This window comes from Aotus nancymaae, unplaced genomic scaffold (assembly GCF_030222135.1).
Source record: "Aotus nancymaae isolate 86718 unplaced genomic scaffold, 86718_ANA_hifiasm-v0.15.2.pri h1tg000018l, whole genome shotgun sequence".
In the NCBI taxonomy this organism is placed as follows: domain Eukaryota; kingdom Metazoa; phylum Chordata; class Mammalia; order Primates; family Aotidae; genus Aotus; species Aotus nancymaae.
In genome coordinates, this window is record NW_026988430.1 from 25,448,875 (window position 1) to 25,463,444 (window position 14,570).

At 49.2% G+C, this 14,570-nt stretch overlaps 1 protein-coding gene across 2 annotated transcripts in view; it reads right to left on the reverse strand.

Annotated features, from left to right (window-relative positions):
- Nucleotides 1–14,570, reverse strand: part of UNC45B (unc-45 myosin chaperone B) — a 39,273-nt gene that overhangs the window by 10,875 nt on the left and 13,828 nt on the right. For both annotated transcript variants that reach the window (XM_064378473.1, XM_012445574.2), the window contains 6 exons: nucleotides 12,293–12,464; nucleotides 7,499–7,799; nucleotides 5,478–5,572; nucleotides 5,150–5,291; nucleotides 4,027–4,167; nucleotides 1,174–1,301 (listed from right to left, as the gene is read on the reverse strand). In XM_064378473.1, the coding sequence (XP_064234543.1) occupies nucleotides 1,174–1,301; nucleotides 4,027–4,167; nucleotides 5,150–5,291; nucleotides 5,478–5,572; nucleotides 7,499–7,799; nucleotides 12,293–12,464 (979 nt within the window). The remainder of the gene's footprint in view (nucleotides 1–1,173; nucleotides 1,302–4,026; nucleotides 4,168–5,149; nucleotides 5,292–5,477; nucleotides 5,573–7,498; nucleotides 7,800–12,292; nucleotides 12,465–14,570) is intronic.

Below are 14,570 nucleotides of genomic sequence, written 5' to 3' on the forward strand. Positions count from 1 at the left end.
CCCCAGAATTAGCCTTGGAAAGATGATGCCATGGAAATAATTGGCTGGGAAGGAAGTGAGGCCAAGTGAGGCTACAAGGAGCACCTGTGCACTCCCTGCCCAAGACATATTGCAGGAAAACCCCAAATTCACTCATTCTCTCTCCACCCTCAGTGTCTTTGCAGATGCTATTCTCTCTGCCTGGAACCTCCCTCTCCTGCATTTAGGCGGTTCCTTTCCTTCCTTCAGAGCTTGATTGAGTTGTCACATCTCCCAGGAGGCCTTCCCAGCTGCCTACCCACCTCCCCTCCAGTCTGGCTGGCTGGGGGCCACTGCTTGTGCCCCAGTCAGCCCTTCGTGCTTCCCACATCCTGGCACCCATTTCATCAAACCCTAGCTGTGATGTTGTCTGCCTCCCTGACCAGGCTGCACAGAGACTGTGCCTTTAATCTCCGGAACAAGGGAACAAGAAAGAACAGCGGCCTCCTTTCTCCTGATGCAAACTTCCACCTGTGATGGCCTGCCCACCATGTCACTTCTCTTCCTTCCTTTCCTTCTTTTCCTCTTTCTTTCCTTCTCTCTCCCTCCCTCTCTCTTTTTCTTTTCTTTCTTCCTTCCTTCCTTCTTTTCTCTTTTTCTTTTCTTTCTTTCTTTCTTCTCCTTTCCTTTCCCTTTCCTTCTCTTTCTTTCCTTCTTTCTTTCCTTCTTTCTCTCTCCTTCCTTCCTTCCTTTCTTTATTCTTTTTTTTGTATAAAGACAGGGTCTTGCCCTGTTACCCAGGCTGGAGTGCAGTGGCACCATCATCATTCACTGCAGCCTTGAATTCCTGGGCTCAGGTGATCCTCCTGCCTCAGCCTCCCAAGTAGCTGGGAATACAGGTGCACACCACCATGCCGGGCTAATTAAAATTTTTTTTGTACAGGTGGGGTCTTCCTATGTTGCCCAGCTAGTCTTGAATTCCTGGGCTCAAGCAATTCTCCCACCTCGGCCTCCCAAAGCTCTGGGATTACAGGCATGAGCCACCAAGCCTGGTCCCTTTCAATGCGGATCCCCTCAGGCCTTTCTCCAGGCTTTCCCAATAGCTTATCTCCTTATTTAGGCCCCCACCATTTCTATCTCCCTGCCCAGCGTGCTACACTCCAGGATCCTCAGCCCGCCATCCTAGTTCCAAGTCTTGGCCCACTGCAGCCCCACCTGGCCAGCAGCTCCTTGGTCTGATCAGTGAGGATAGCACTATCTGCCTTCACCATGCAAGCCAGCGCAGAGATGACACCCGCCTTCAGAAGCCGCTTCACCCGCATGTCTATAAAGTCCTTCTTGTCCTGGGGAGATAAAAAGATGGCAATGTGGGAGGGTCCTGGGTGCCAGCCAATCCTTGTTGGAACCAAAGATGGTGCATTTCTGAATTCTTGGGGTCGGTTGAACAATGGCCTCCAAAGACGTTCATGGCCTACTATCTGGAACCTGTGAATGTTTGACCTTACAAGGCAAAAGGGATTTTGCAGACAGAATTTTGAGATGCGGAGGTAAGCCCAGATTTCTTATAAATAATCACAGGCATCTTTATAAGAGGGAGGCAGGAAGATGAGCGTTAGCACGGGGAGATGTGATGATGGAATGGAAGTGAGGTCAGAGTGGTTCAAGATCACCAGCCAAAGCACGTAAGTGGCCTGTAGAAGCTGAAAAAGCAACACGATTCTCCCCTAGAGCCTCCCAAAGAAACCAGCCCTGCTAACACCTTGACTTTAGCTGGGTGAGACTCATTTTAGGACTGTTGACCTCCAGAACTATAAGATTTTGAAAACTGGGCCAGATACGGTGGCTCATGTCTGTAATCCCAGCACTTTGGGAGGCTGAGGCGGGTGGATCGCTTGAGCCTAGGAGTTCGAGACCAACCTGGGCAATATGGTGAAACCCCATCTCTATTAAAAATACAAAAATTAGCTGGGCATGGTGGTGCACATCTGTAATGCCAGCTACTCGAGAGGCTGAAGCAGGAGACTCACTGGAGCCCAGGAGGCAGAGGTTGCAGTGAGCCAAGATTGCACCACTGCACTCCGCCTGGGCGACAGCAAGACTCAGTCTCAAAAAAAAAATTTAATTGTATTGTTTTAGGCCACAGTGTTTGTGGCAATGTGTTCTAGAAACAATAAGAAACTAAGACACTTCTCCAGATACCCTTTTCCCAGACAACTGCCAAGGGGTATATAGCACGCCCTGCTGTGGTGTGTGACTGTCTCTCCCATTCCTTGCCTTCCCTGAACCCAAGACAGAGCCTGAGGAACTGATACCATTGAAAACCAGTCCCAAAGATGCTCTCATTCACAGAGGAATGAAATAAAAGAAAGATAATCCAAAAAACTAATGATGCATATATTGTTTTTCTTGGAAAAGGCTGGGGTGGGACTGGAGGTAGGGAGAGGGTACAGGCAGAAGTGAAAGGACACAGTGGATAGCTACCATAACAATGGATTCGGTTTGCTGGAAACCCAAAGTCAGCCCAGGGTTGAAGAGTCCCTACAGACAATCCTCAGAGTGGGGAGTGGTGGGGAAGGGGCTGACAACCCTGAAAGCCACATTGGAACTTCACAGCCACAGCACATGCTCTGCACCCTTGCCTGGATGAGACACCATGCAACTTTCAAAAATGATTCAGAGGCTGGGCACAGTGGCTCATGCCTGTAATTTCAGCACTTTCGGAAGCCAAGGTGGGTGGGTCATTTGAGATCAGGAGTTCAAGACCAGCCTGGCCAACATGGCAAAACCTTGTCTCTACTAAAAATACACAAATTAGCTGGGCGTGGTGGTGCAAGCCTGTAATTCCAGCTACTCGGGAGGTTGTGGCAGGAGAATCACTTGATCCCAGGAGGCAAAGGTTGCAATGAGCCTAGATCTCAGCACTGTACTACAGCCTGGGTGACAGAGCAAGACTCTGTCTCAAAAAATTAATTAATTAATTAATTAAAAATTATTCGGAGAGCTGGGCTCCGTGGCTCACACCTGTAATCCCAGCACTTTGGGAGGCCAAGGCAGGTGGATCAAGAGGTCAAGAGATCGAGACCATCCTGGCCGACATGGTGAAGCCCCATCTCTACTAAAAATACAAAAATTAGCTGGGCATGGTGGCACGCGCCTGTAGTCCCAGCTACTCAGGAGGCTGAGGCAGGAGAAGTGCTTGAACCCGGGAGGCTGAGGTTGCAGTGAGCAGAGATTGAGCCACTGCACTCCAGCCTGGTGCCTGGCAACGGAACAAGACTCTGCCTCAAAAAAAAAAAAAAAAAAAAAAAAAATTCAGAGAATGAGATGGCAATGTGGAAAATACATGTTTTTCCAAAATCGGGCACAAAATGATAACAATATTCTGACTATAACTGTGAAAAGAAAAAAGATACATAGAGAAAAACCCTCTGGTAGGTAATATAACATCAAAATGCCAACAGCAGTCATGTGGAGATGATGTAATCATGAGTGGTTATTTTCTTTTCTCCACATTTTAACTCGTTTTATGGCATGATTATATTACTTTGATCATTTTAAAAATCTAAATGATTTGATTGGCTGGGAATATCTTGCATATATTCATATGCAAATCACACACAAATCATATCTTCCTGTGCAGGGAATTGTTGGAGAGGGGTCCAGGGGCTCTGGGACATCTGGACTGATGCTGACCAGGCCTCTCCTCTCATGATTCCACTTAGCACCCATGTCACAAAATCCAGAAATCTGAGAAAATCAAATTGTTACGTGCTGGAGACATGAAATAAAACTGTCTTTTATCCATGAAATCAACAACATAAATTACAAAATGTTCATCATGGCTCCATTTGTTTTCTCAGACTACAAATTGTTGGGTTATTCAAGATAGAAAATAAAAACAAAGAAAAAGCATGAGCACCATCTGGTGGGAAAGTTTACCATGAACATCTTCAGTGTGTGTGTATCCTATCCCCAGTCACCCAAGCACACACTGCACCACTCCTTTTCCGTTCGGCCTCCTTTGGAGGCCTAGTAGCACAGACCCCTCCTGGTCGTGCCCAACCCCACCTTGGGGTGCTCCTCGGGCACGTGCTGCTTGGAGAACTTGGCGAGCTGGACAAGCTCCGGGATGACCTCCTTGACATCATAGCTGTTGGTGCAGTTCACCAGGGTGGTGGCCACCGAGTACAGGATGGTCTTGTCACTGGTCTGGAAGGCATAGGGTAGGGGAGAGGGAAAGCAAAAAGGAAACCTTAGGACAAACCTCTGCTTCCAGGATGCTCCCTCCAGTGGCCGGCGGGTTGGTGTGGGAGAAGTGCAGCGGGTGGGGCCCATTCCGGAGAAAGACAGCAGCGCAGGAGAGGAATGGCTCTGCCTATAAAGGCGGGCAGCAATGCCTCCTGCACCCTCCACAGCTGCCCCGACAGTATGAACAGGAGCTGTCTCACAAAGAGCCTCGCTTTGTGCCTCTTCCAAAATCCCAGTCCGACACTTTCCCATCCAACTGGAGATGGGAAGGGAGCTGGACATTCTCCGGTCCTGGTGAAAATCTCTCCCATACTTCCTTTACTGGTAGGAAAGAGCCAGGGAGTTGGCCCAGCAGATGAGGAAAGCAGTCTGGGAGGGGCTGGGAGGGGAGGTAGGTTCCCAGAAAGGCCAGGCACTGCCTCTTTTTTTAATTTATTTTCTCGAGGCAGAGTCTCTCTCTCTCACCCAGGCTGGAGTGCAGAGGCACAATCCTAGCTCACTGCAGCCTCGACCTCCTAAGGCTCAAGCAACCCTCCCACCTCAGCCTCCCAAGTAGCTGGGACTACAGATATGAGCCACCATGCCCAGCTAATTTTTGTAGAGATGGGGTTTCACCACGTTGCCCGGGGTGGTCCCGAACTCCTGAGCTCAACCCATCCGCCCACCTCAGCCTTCCAAAGCTCTGAGATCACAGGCGCATGTGAGGGCCCCAGGAAAACAAACTGCCCTCCTGTGCATCCTCCCACTCTCTGGAAGGCATTAGGAGCCGGGAGACCATTTTACAGTCAGGTAAAATGAGAGCCAGAAAGGGAGAAATGACCATCAGGTTTATATAGGGGTGAGGGGTAGAGCCGGGAGGAAGACTGGGATCCAATCTCTGTGGGTCCGGACCCAGCAGACCTTCCCTGAGGTTTGTGGTCAGGCCAGACACCTCCACACTTGCCTTGGCCAGCTCAAACATGGCCTGCAGGGCAGGGACGTCCTGGACAAAGTCGTCCTTCACATCCGCGTCCAGCGTGAGGTAGGCCAGGCCCTCCACTGCCCAGCGCCGGGTCCGGGTGTCTATGGCCATATTGCACAGCCACCTGGAAGTGAGGAGGGAGCACTCATGCATGGGAAGGGGCCCAGGGCTCAGGTCAAGAGGGTGAAGTCATTTCAGGGTGGTCAACAGGGGGTGAGGTCCCTTTCACACTCCACTGGAGCACACCCCAGAGACTCCTGTCCTGAGGCGCGTGAGGAGGTGGAGGGCCTGGGAAACACAGCCCCCTTACTTGCGACACTGTTTGGCCAGCTTTTCTGTCGAACCTTCTGCAAACTGCCTGAGACCGTAGTCTGTGCCGCCTGCAGATCCGAGCTTACAGAGTCCCTGTGGAGGAGAGGAGACGGCAGAAACACGCAGGATCAGAGACACCAAAGCTTGGGGACGAAGCCTTGCTCAAACAGGTTTCTATGGGCAGAACACTTCACCCCTCTTTTTTTATTATGCTTTAAGTTCTGGGGTACATGTGCAGGTTGTGCAGGTTTGTTATATAGGTATACAAGTGCCATGGTGGTGGTTTGCTGCATCCATCGCCCTGTCATCTACATTAAGTATTCCTCCTGATGCTATCCCTCCCCAATCCCCCCACCCTCTGCTATTCCTCCCCTAGCCCTTCAAACCCCAGCCCCCGGTGTGTGATGTTCCGCTTCTTGTGTCCGTGTGTTCTCATTGTTCAACACCCACTTATGAGTGAGAACATGTGGCTCCACCCCTCTTACTTTGCTTGGATCTACCTCTGTGCAGACTTTAGACTCAGCTCAGGTGTCACCTTTGCTGAGATACTTTCCCTGATGCTCTGGGTTAGGTAGAGAGCCATACAGTTGCAAGTTCTTGTCCTGCCCCCTTCCCCACCATTTTGACCCCACAGATGTACTGTGCCTGCCATTTTGAAAAACGAGCAAGACCAAGTTGACCATATCTGAAGCTTCAATGGGGAACCTCGTTATGGCACAGAAACTGGCAGAGAAATCCTATCTTGTAGATAACATATTCAGACATGCAAAGTTTTACCCAAAGAAAATTGGACTCTTCTTAGGGGAGTTTTCACAAGAGAAAACTCACTTTTGGCAGAAGCTAAAATTTGTTTTTAAAAATTGATGCTGGGTTCAGAGGCTCACACCTGAAATCCCAGAACTTTGGGAGGTCAAGGTGGGTAGATCACTTAGACCAGAAGTTCAAGACCAGCCTGGCCAACATGGTAAAACCTCATCTCTACTAAAAATACAAAAATGAGCTGGGTGTGGTGGTAGGTGACTGTAATCCCAGGTACTCAGGAGGCTGAGGCAGGAGAATCACTTGAACCCAGGAGGCAGAGGTTGCACTGAGCTGAGATCGTGCCACTGGACTCCAGCCTGGGTGACAGAGAGAGACTCTATCTCAAAAAATAACAATAATAATAATTTCAGGCCAGGCACAGTGTCTCATACCTGTAATCCCAGCACTTTGGGAGGCCCAGGGTGGTGGATCACTTGAGGTCAGGAGTTAAAGACCAGCCTGGCCAACATGGCAAAACCCTGTCTCTACTAAAAATAAAAAAATTACCTGGGTGTGGTGGCATGCACCTCTGTAATTCCAGCTACTCTGGAGGCTGAGGTACAAGGATCAGTTGACCCTGGGAGGTGGAGGTTGCAGTGAGCTGAGATTGTGCCACTGCGCTCCAGCCTAGGTGACAGAGTAAGACTCTGTCTCAAAAAAAAAAGGTAAAATTAAAGTGGAAAAAATGTAAAATGGGTTTAACTGCATTTTAAAGAAATGGATTAAGGAAACTGACTTTTCAGAATTTGCCCTGAATATGCATTCTGAACCCAAGCTCATCCGTGTTCGCGTTGTTCATAAGCATGGAGGTGAACGTCCTCAGGGTTAGGTGGCAGAGTTCACTATTCTGAACCTACATCCTCACTAGCCCCCTGGATATCACCCTGTTCTGCAGAGGTCTGTGGATGGGTCTGATGCCCCCTTGAGCCTGGTCTCCCCAAGGACAGCAGCCTCAGCTCATTCATTTCGGGGTCCCTGCTGCCTGGCACAGCACCTGGTACCGAGCAGAATGGTGGTACCGAGCAGGAGGGTGGTACCGAGCAGGGTGGTACCAAGCAGGTTGGTACCGAGCAGGAGGGTGGTACCAAGCAGGAGAGTGGTACTGAGCAGGGTGGTACCAAGTAGGAGGGTGGTACTGAGCAGGGTGGTACCGAGCAGGAGGATGGCACCGAGCAGGAGGATGGTACCGAGCAGGAGGGTGGTACCAAGCCTACTCACCACCAGCGTGCGGATCTTGATCTTCTCATTCTTGGTGGTCTTGTAGATCTGTTTGAGCAGTGACACTCCATTGGTGATGATGAAAGTGGCACGGCTGAGCTTGGTGGAGGCATGGATGAGGGCCTCCACGGCCACCAGCTGGTCCGTCTCGCGCTCTGAGCCACACAATGCCACCATCATCTCCATCACACCTTTCAGTCCCAGCAGTTGGTTGCCCAGGTCAAAGGGGCCCTGCAGGATCCCTGACACCGTCTGGATGGCATTCAAGTTCTTGTCCATGTCCTGGGGGTCAAACTTGCCCCTAAACAAAGGACGAGGGTGGTCAAGAGTACTGGCCCAAGAGGGTGGAAAGAGTGTGAGATTTGGAGGCAGACGGATTTGGATTTGCATCCTGGCTCCACCGCTCATGTGCTGTGTGATATTGGACAATTCAGCAAACCTCTCTGAGCCTCAGCTCCTGTAAACTGAGGGTAGCACTGCTAGTTGTGATGAGGATAAATGACATCACAGGTGTGCCACCGGCTGTGCCTTCTGAGAAATACACTCTGACTCAGGGGCTGACACGCAGGAAGTTTATTAGAGGGAGTTCTTGGGAAGAGAAGGAAGCAGGACTGGGCAGAGGGAAGCATTTTGCAGTCACAGCAAAGCCTCAGCCTGTAAGGAGTTCTGGAGCTGGAACATGCTTCACAGTTATTCCAAATCGGGATGAGCCTTTTTTTCTTTTTGAAACTGAGTCTTGCTCTATTGCTGGAGTGCACTGGTGCCATCATGGCTCATTGTGACCTTAAACCCCTAGGCTCAAGCAATCCTCCCACCTTAGCCTCCTGAATATCTGTGACTATAGGTACATACCATCATGCTCAGACAATTTTTAAAAATTTTTTGTAGAGACGGGATCTTGCTATGTTGCCAGGCTGACCTCAAACTCTTGGCCTCAAGTGATCTTTCCACCTGGCCTCCCAAAGCACTGATATTGTAGGTCTGAGTCACCTCAACCAGCCTGAGGTGAGTCTTTGCACACTGGCTGCCACGGGAAGGGTGAAACGGCTCTCCCCAGCTGAGGCAAGTCCCAAAGAGAGATGACAGCTGAGAGCTGTCAGCCAGCAGCTGCTGTGTCTGGGAGAAGCGCACAGCATGGACAACACAAACAGGCCTAGCATGATGCCCGGCACGCAGTATCACTCTGTGACATGGCCTGGGCCAGTCAGTCCCCTCTGGTGATCTGTTCTCAGTCCCTTCCCCTGTCAGTGAGCATGTGGGCCAGATGTCCAGGAAGGTTCTGCCTTGCTTTCAGAATCTATTGCCATCTACTCTAGGGGAGAATCTCTGCATGGGAATGTCAGAGGGGACAGGCCTTCTGATGCTTCTCATCTGCCCAGGTTGGTGCAGTGTGGGAAACAGGGCAGATGTGCACAGTGAAAATGCAGCTGCGAATAAATGCAAGAAGGTAGGACAGGCACAGTGGCTCACGCCTGTAATCTCAGCACATTAGGAGGCTGAGGAGGGTGAATTACAAGTTCAGGAGTTCAAGACCAGCCTGGCCAATATGGTGAAACCCCATCTCTATTAAAAATACCAAAAAAATTAGCCGGATGTGGTGGCACACACCTGTAGTTCCAGCTACTCTGGAGGCTGAGGCAAGAGAATCACTTGAACCATGAGGCGGAGGTTGCAGCGAGCCGAGATCGTGCCACTGCACTCCAGCTTGGGTGACAAAGCAAGACCCCATCTCAAAATATAAATAAATAAATAAATAAATAAATAAATGCAAGAAGGTAGCACGGACTGATCAGAAGAACTCCACACTGAGAGTCTAAGACCTGGGCTCTGGTCCCATGTCTGCCTCTGATTGCTGGGGAATTTAGGCAGGAGTCAGCTTTGGAAGCTCTGAGAGCCCCTCCAGCTTGAGCATCTCGTGTCCTGTGCCTCATCACTCCACTCAGTGCCCAGGAACCAGCATCCTTCATAATTAGTTGGGGTCTGACCTTTGAGCTGGCATTGGATCCCCACAGAACCCCATCCCTGATGAAATGGGGTATATTCCACTCCTGCTAGGGCCAGGCTGGGGCACCATTTGATGAAGGCGGTGACCTCTCCTCTCAGCATTCCATAGGCTGACAGGAAGGGGCCTCGATCAACAAACCTAAACAAGAACAAGCTGAATGACCAATTGGGGACCTCATGAGGGACTCAAGAAGTCAGCAGGAAAAGTTGAAACTGAGGTAGAAAAAGAGAGAAGCCTTGCAAAGAACTAAGTGAACCCATGTCAGGGGTGAGTAGAAGCCATGGGGTAGAGAAGGAGTTGGCAAATCCCGGGATTTGAGAATAGCTTTCACATTATTTTATTTTATTTGAAACAGAGTCTCACTCTGTCACCCAGGCTGGAGTATAGTGATGCATTCACGGCTCATTGCAGCCTTGACCTTCTGGGCTCAAGTGATCCTTCCACCTCAGCCTCCCAAGTAGCTGGGACTACAGGGGTGAGCCACCATGCTTGGCTAATTTTTAAATTATTTTTAGAGATGGGCGGGGTGGGGGGGTCTCTCTACATTGCCCAGGCTGGTCTTGAATTCCTGGCCTCAGGTGATTCTCCCACGTTGGCCTCCCAAAGTGCTAGGATTACAGGTAGGAGCCACCACACTCGGCCAGAAGCTTTTTGCTTTTTGCTTTTTTTTGAGATGGAGTCTTGCTCTGTCGCCTAGACTGGAGTGCAGTGGTGCAGTCTCGGCTCACTACAACCTCAACCTCCTGGGTTCAAGCGATTCTTCTGCCTCAGCCTCCCTAGTAGCTGGGATTACAGGCATGCGCCACCACATCCAGCTAATTTTTGGTATTTTTAGTAGAGATCCACCATGTTGGTCAGGCTGGTCTTGAACTCCTGACCTCAGGTGATCCTCCTGCCTTGGCCTCCCAAAGTGCTGGGATTACAGACATGAGCCACTGCACCTAGCCAGTATTTTGCATTTTAAGTTATTTTTTAAAATATGTTGACAGAGATTTATATATCCCACAAAGACTGAAATATTTACTCCCTGGCCCTTCACAGCAAAAGTTTGTTGACCCCTGGAATACAGAAAGAAAAGCAGAGTAAAGGCAATGTCTTCACCTGCTGAGACTCACCTAGAGTGCTTTTAAGCATGCAGCGTCCAGAGCCACACCCCAAACTACTGAGTCAGGAAGGGATGTCTCAGAAATCTGAATAATTTACAAGTCTGGGAATCATTGCAATAAAGAATTAAAAGGTCTTGCAGCAGTGAGACGGGAGAAAGGCAAGGACACACAAAGAGAAACAGAGACCAGAAGAGCACCAGAGTCACACTGATACTGAAGCGGAAGTGAGGAGACCCAGGAACTGCAGCTGCTGAGGGTCCTAACCCCTGTCCAGCTCTGCAAAGCCACACAGTTCTTAGGCTTGAAAGAACTGGGCCTCCCTCCTTGACAAGCTGACATTTGCTCCTTTCAACCACAGAGGCCAGTGGTAAGTTTAAAATTTGTCCATGGCTGGGCAAGGTAGCTTATGCCTGTAATCCCAACACTTTGGGAGGCTGAGGCAGAAAGATTGCTTGAGCTTGGGAATTCAAGACCAGCCTGGGCAACACAGCGAAACAAAAAATACAAAAATTAGCCAGGCGTGGTGGTGCATGCTTGTAGTCTCAGCTATTTGGGAGGCTGAGGCAGAGGCAGGAGGATTGCTTGAGCCCAGCAGGCTGAGGCTGCAGTGAACCATGATCATCCCACTGCACTCCAGCCTGGGTGACAGAAAACAAAAAAAAATAGCCCAGCATGGTGGCATGTGCCTGTAGTCCCAGCTACTCTGGGTGGCTGAGGTAGGAGGCTCACTTGAGCCCAAAAGTCTGAGGCTGCAGTGAGCTATGATTGTATCACTGCACTCCAGCCTGGGGGACAGAGTGAGACCCTGTCTCAAAACATAAATAAAATAAAATGTGTCTAAAAAATGTATTGACACACCTCCCTTCAAAAGGTGAAACCTAATCTTTTCCCCTTAAATGACTTGCTTCTAATGAACAGAATGTGGCAGAAGTGATGACACATGTCTTCTGAGGCTAGGTAGAGAAGACATCTCCCTGCTGCCTTGCTCCCCCTTGGATCTTTTACTATGGGACAAGCCAGCCAGCATGCAGTGAAGACACCTCAGCAGCGTGTGGAGAGGTCTGCACGGAGAGGGACCGAGGCCTCCCACCAAGAGCTGGCACCAACGTGCCAGCCGTGTGAGTGCACCATCTTGGAGGCATTTTCCAGCCCCAGTCAAGCCTTCAGATGGCTGCAGCCCCAGCCAGCATATGACTGTAACTTCATGAAAGACCTTAAGCCAAAGCCACCCAGCCACTCCCGAATTTCTGTTCTGGTGTGAGATAATAAAACATTGTTGGCCGGGCACGGTGGCTCACGCCTATAATCCCAGCACTTTGGGAGGCCGAGGCGGGTGGATCACGAGGTCAAGAGATCGAGACCATCCTGGTCAACATGGTGAAACCCCGTCTCTACTAAAAAAAAATACAAAAAATTAGCTGGGCATGGTGGCGCGTGCCTGTAATCCCAGCTACTCAGGAGGCTGAGGCAGGAGAATTGCCTGAACCCAGGAGGCGGAGGTTGCAATGAGCCAAGATCGCGCCATTGCACTCCAGCCTGGGTAACGAGAGAGGAACTCTGTCTCAAAAAAAAAAAAAAAAAAAAAAATTATTGTTTCAAGCTGTTACATTTTGGGATAATTTGTCACACAGCCGTAGATAACTAAGACAGAGCCTGACCCCGCGAGGCCTCCAGGAAACTTACGTGATGTATTCCTCACAGATCTTGCGGAAGTGATCGCGCTCTGGGTCACAGCGCAGGTCATCATAGAGCTTGTTGATGAGGATAGAGGCCAGCATGCGGGTGTTGTCCGTCAGGGGCAGGCAGGATGGCAGATCTGGAACCTGCCCCACGACCTTCAGGATCTTTCTCAGACCTGCAGGGTAGACAGTGGCAATAATGCCCTGCATTATTCCTGCTGGGCTCCATCCTCACAAACACACCCCTCACTCAGTGATGTCTTCTCACCAGCTTCTCTCCAGCCCTGTCTATAGACAACATGTGGTTCATTCAGAGTGAAGGGCACCAGAATGGGGTCAAGGGACCCAGGTCCAGGTTCTACACCTGACACTGCCCCCACCTTGACCAATTTACTTCCCTCTAGGGGCCTCTATTTTCATACATACAAAATCAGGACTAGTTGATCTCAGAGGACTCTACCAGTGCTGACATTCTGTGGTTGATGTATAGTCTTCTCCAAATACTATTTTATATTCTCTTCCTCAAGCCTCAGCTTCTTCATTTGTAAAATGAGAATACCACTACCTACCTCATAAAGTTTGAGGGCTCAATGAGGTTATGTATGGAAACCCTATTATCAATCCAGACACATCACTATCACTCAATAAATGCTTATTACTGAGTGTGTAATTATTATTTATTTAGTAAATACAATATTTTCATTTATTATGATGATGTCTTCTCATCTCTTCTCTTGAAAATCTTCAATGGCTTCCTACTACCCATTGGGCAAATTCAATAGTCATGTCTTTGTTGAATAAATAAGCATCTTTGAGGTACTGGCTACCAAAATAAAAGATACGATCCTGACCATCAAAAGCTCACAATACAATAGGGAAGAATGACATGTGAAGATTACAATGAGATGTGATAAGTATAGAAGGGTAACACTGAAGGTGGGGTGATTCGCGTCAACAAAATAAGATCTGCAAGTTATTCTCAGCACTGCTTATGTGCCAAGAGCTTTATACACATTAGCTTCATCTAATCCTAACAAGAGCCCTACTCATTAGGAATCACTATTCCCATCTTTCAGAGCAGAAAAACAAGACTTAGAGAAGTCAAGTAAGTTGTCCAGTGACATAGCAAAGGCACGCTTCCAGTCACGTCTGATTTCAAAGCTTGTGATTTTAGCTGTCACACTATGCTTCCTCTGAGGCAACAGATAGGTGGATTTCAGGCCAGGTTTTAGAGGTGGCTTGGAGCTGGTCAGACCTTGGGTAGTATGGGGAAGTGGGAGGAAGAACAATCCAGGTAAAAGCTGGGAGGCGTGAAACTCTGGATGTTAGGAGGAAATTAAAAGTGCCTGGATGGCCGGGCATGGTGGCTCACGCCTGTAATCCAAGCACTTTGGAGGCCAAGGTGGGCAGATCACCTGAGGTCAGGAGTTCAAGACCAGCCTGACCAACATGGTGAAACGCTGTCTTAAAAAAAAAAAAAGACTAAATAAATAAATAAAAGTGCCTGGAAGTGGCCTAGTGGCTCATGCCTGTAATTCCAGCACTTTGGTTAGGTCAAGATGGGAGGATCACTTGAGCCCAGGAGTTTGAGACCAGCCTAGGCAACACAGGGAGACCCTGTCTCCACAAATAAAAAATAAAGAAAGTGCCTGGCAGTAAATTTTTCGCTATGTACATTTTACCACTTAAAGGAAAACGTCTGTCTCCTCCCTAAACTACTACTACTCTCAGACCTTACTTCTGACACCAGATGGGTGTCAATTCAACTCTGACACTGTCTACTTGGGGTAGCACAGACCTCACAGGTTAAGGTCTCAATCCCACAAGACTACCCTCCTTCAGATGCCAGTCTCAAGTCCAAGTTGCCACCTGTGCTTCTGACTGGCCAACTTCTAATTCCCATGACCCTCTCCCTCAGGCTTGATAATTTGCTAGAATGGCTCACAGAACTCAGAAAACCAGTTTAGTTACTAGATTATCAATTTATTATTTTAATACAACAAAAATAAAAACAAAAAGTCAGGAACAGCCAGATGGAGCAGTGCAGAGGGCACGGTATTGGCAAGGGGCGTGGCGCTTCCATGCCCTCTCCAGGTAGCCACCCCTCCAGCACCTCCATGTGTTCACCTACTTGAGAGCACTTTAAGCCCCTTTGGTTAGAGTTTCTTTTAAAACAGAAGCTTCATTATGTAGGCATGGTTGATTAAATCATTGGTTATTAGTGATGAATCCCACCTCCAGCCCCTCTCCCTTCCCTGGAGGTAAGGGGTTGGGGGCTGAAA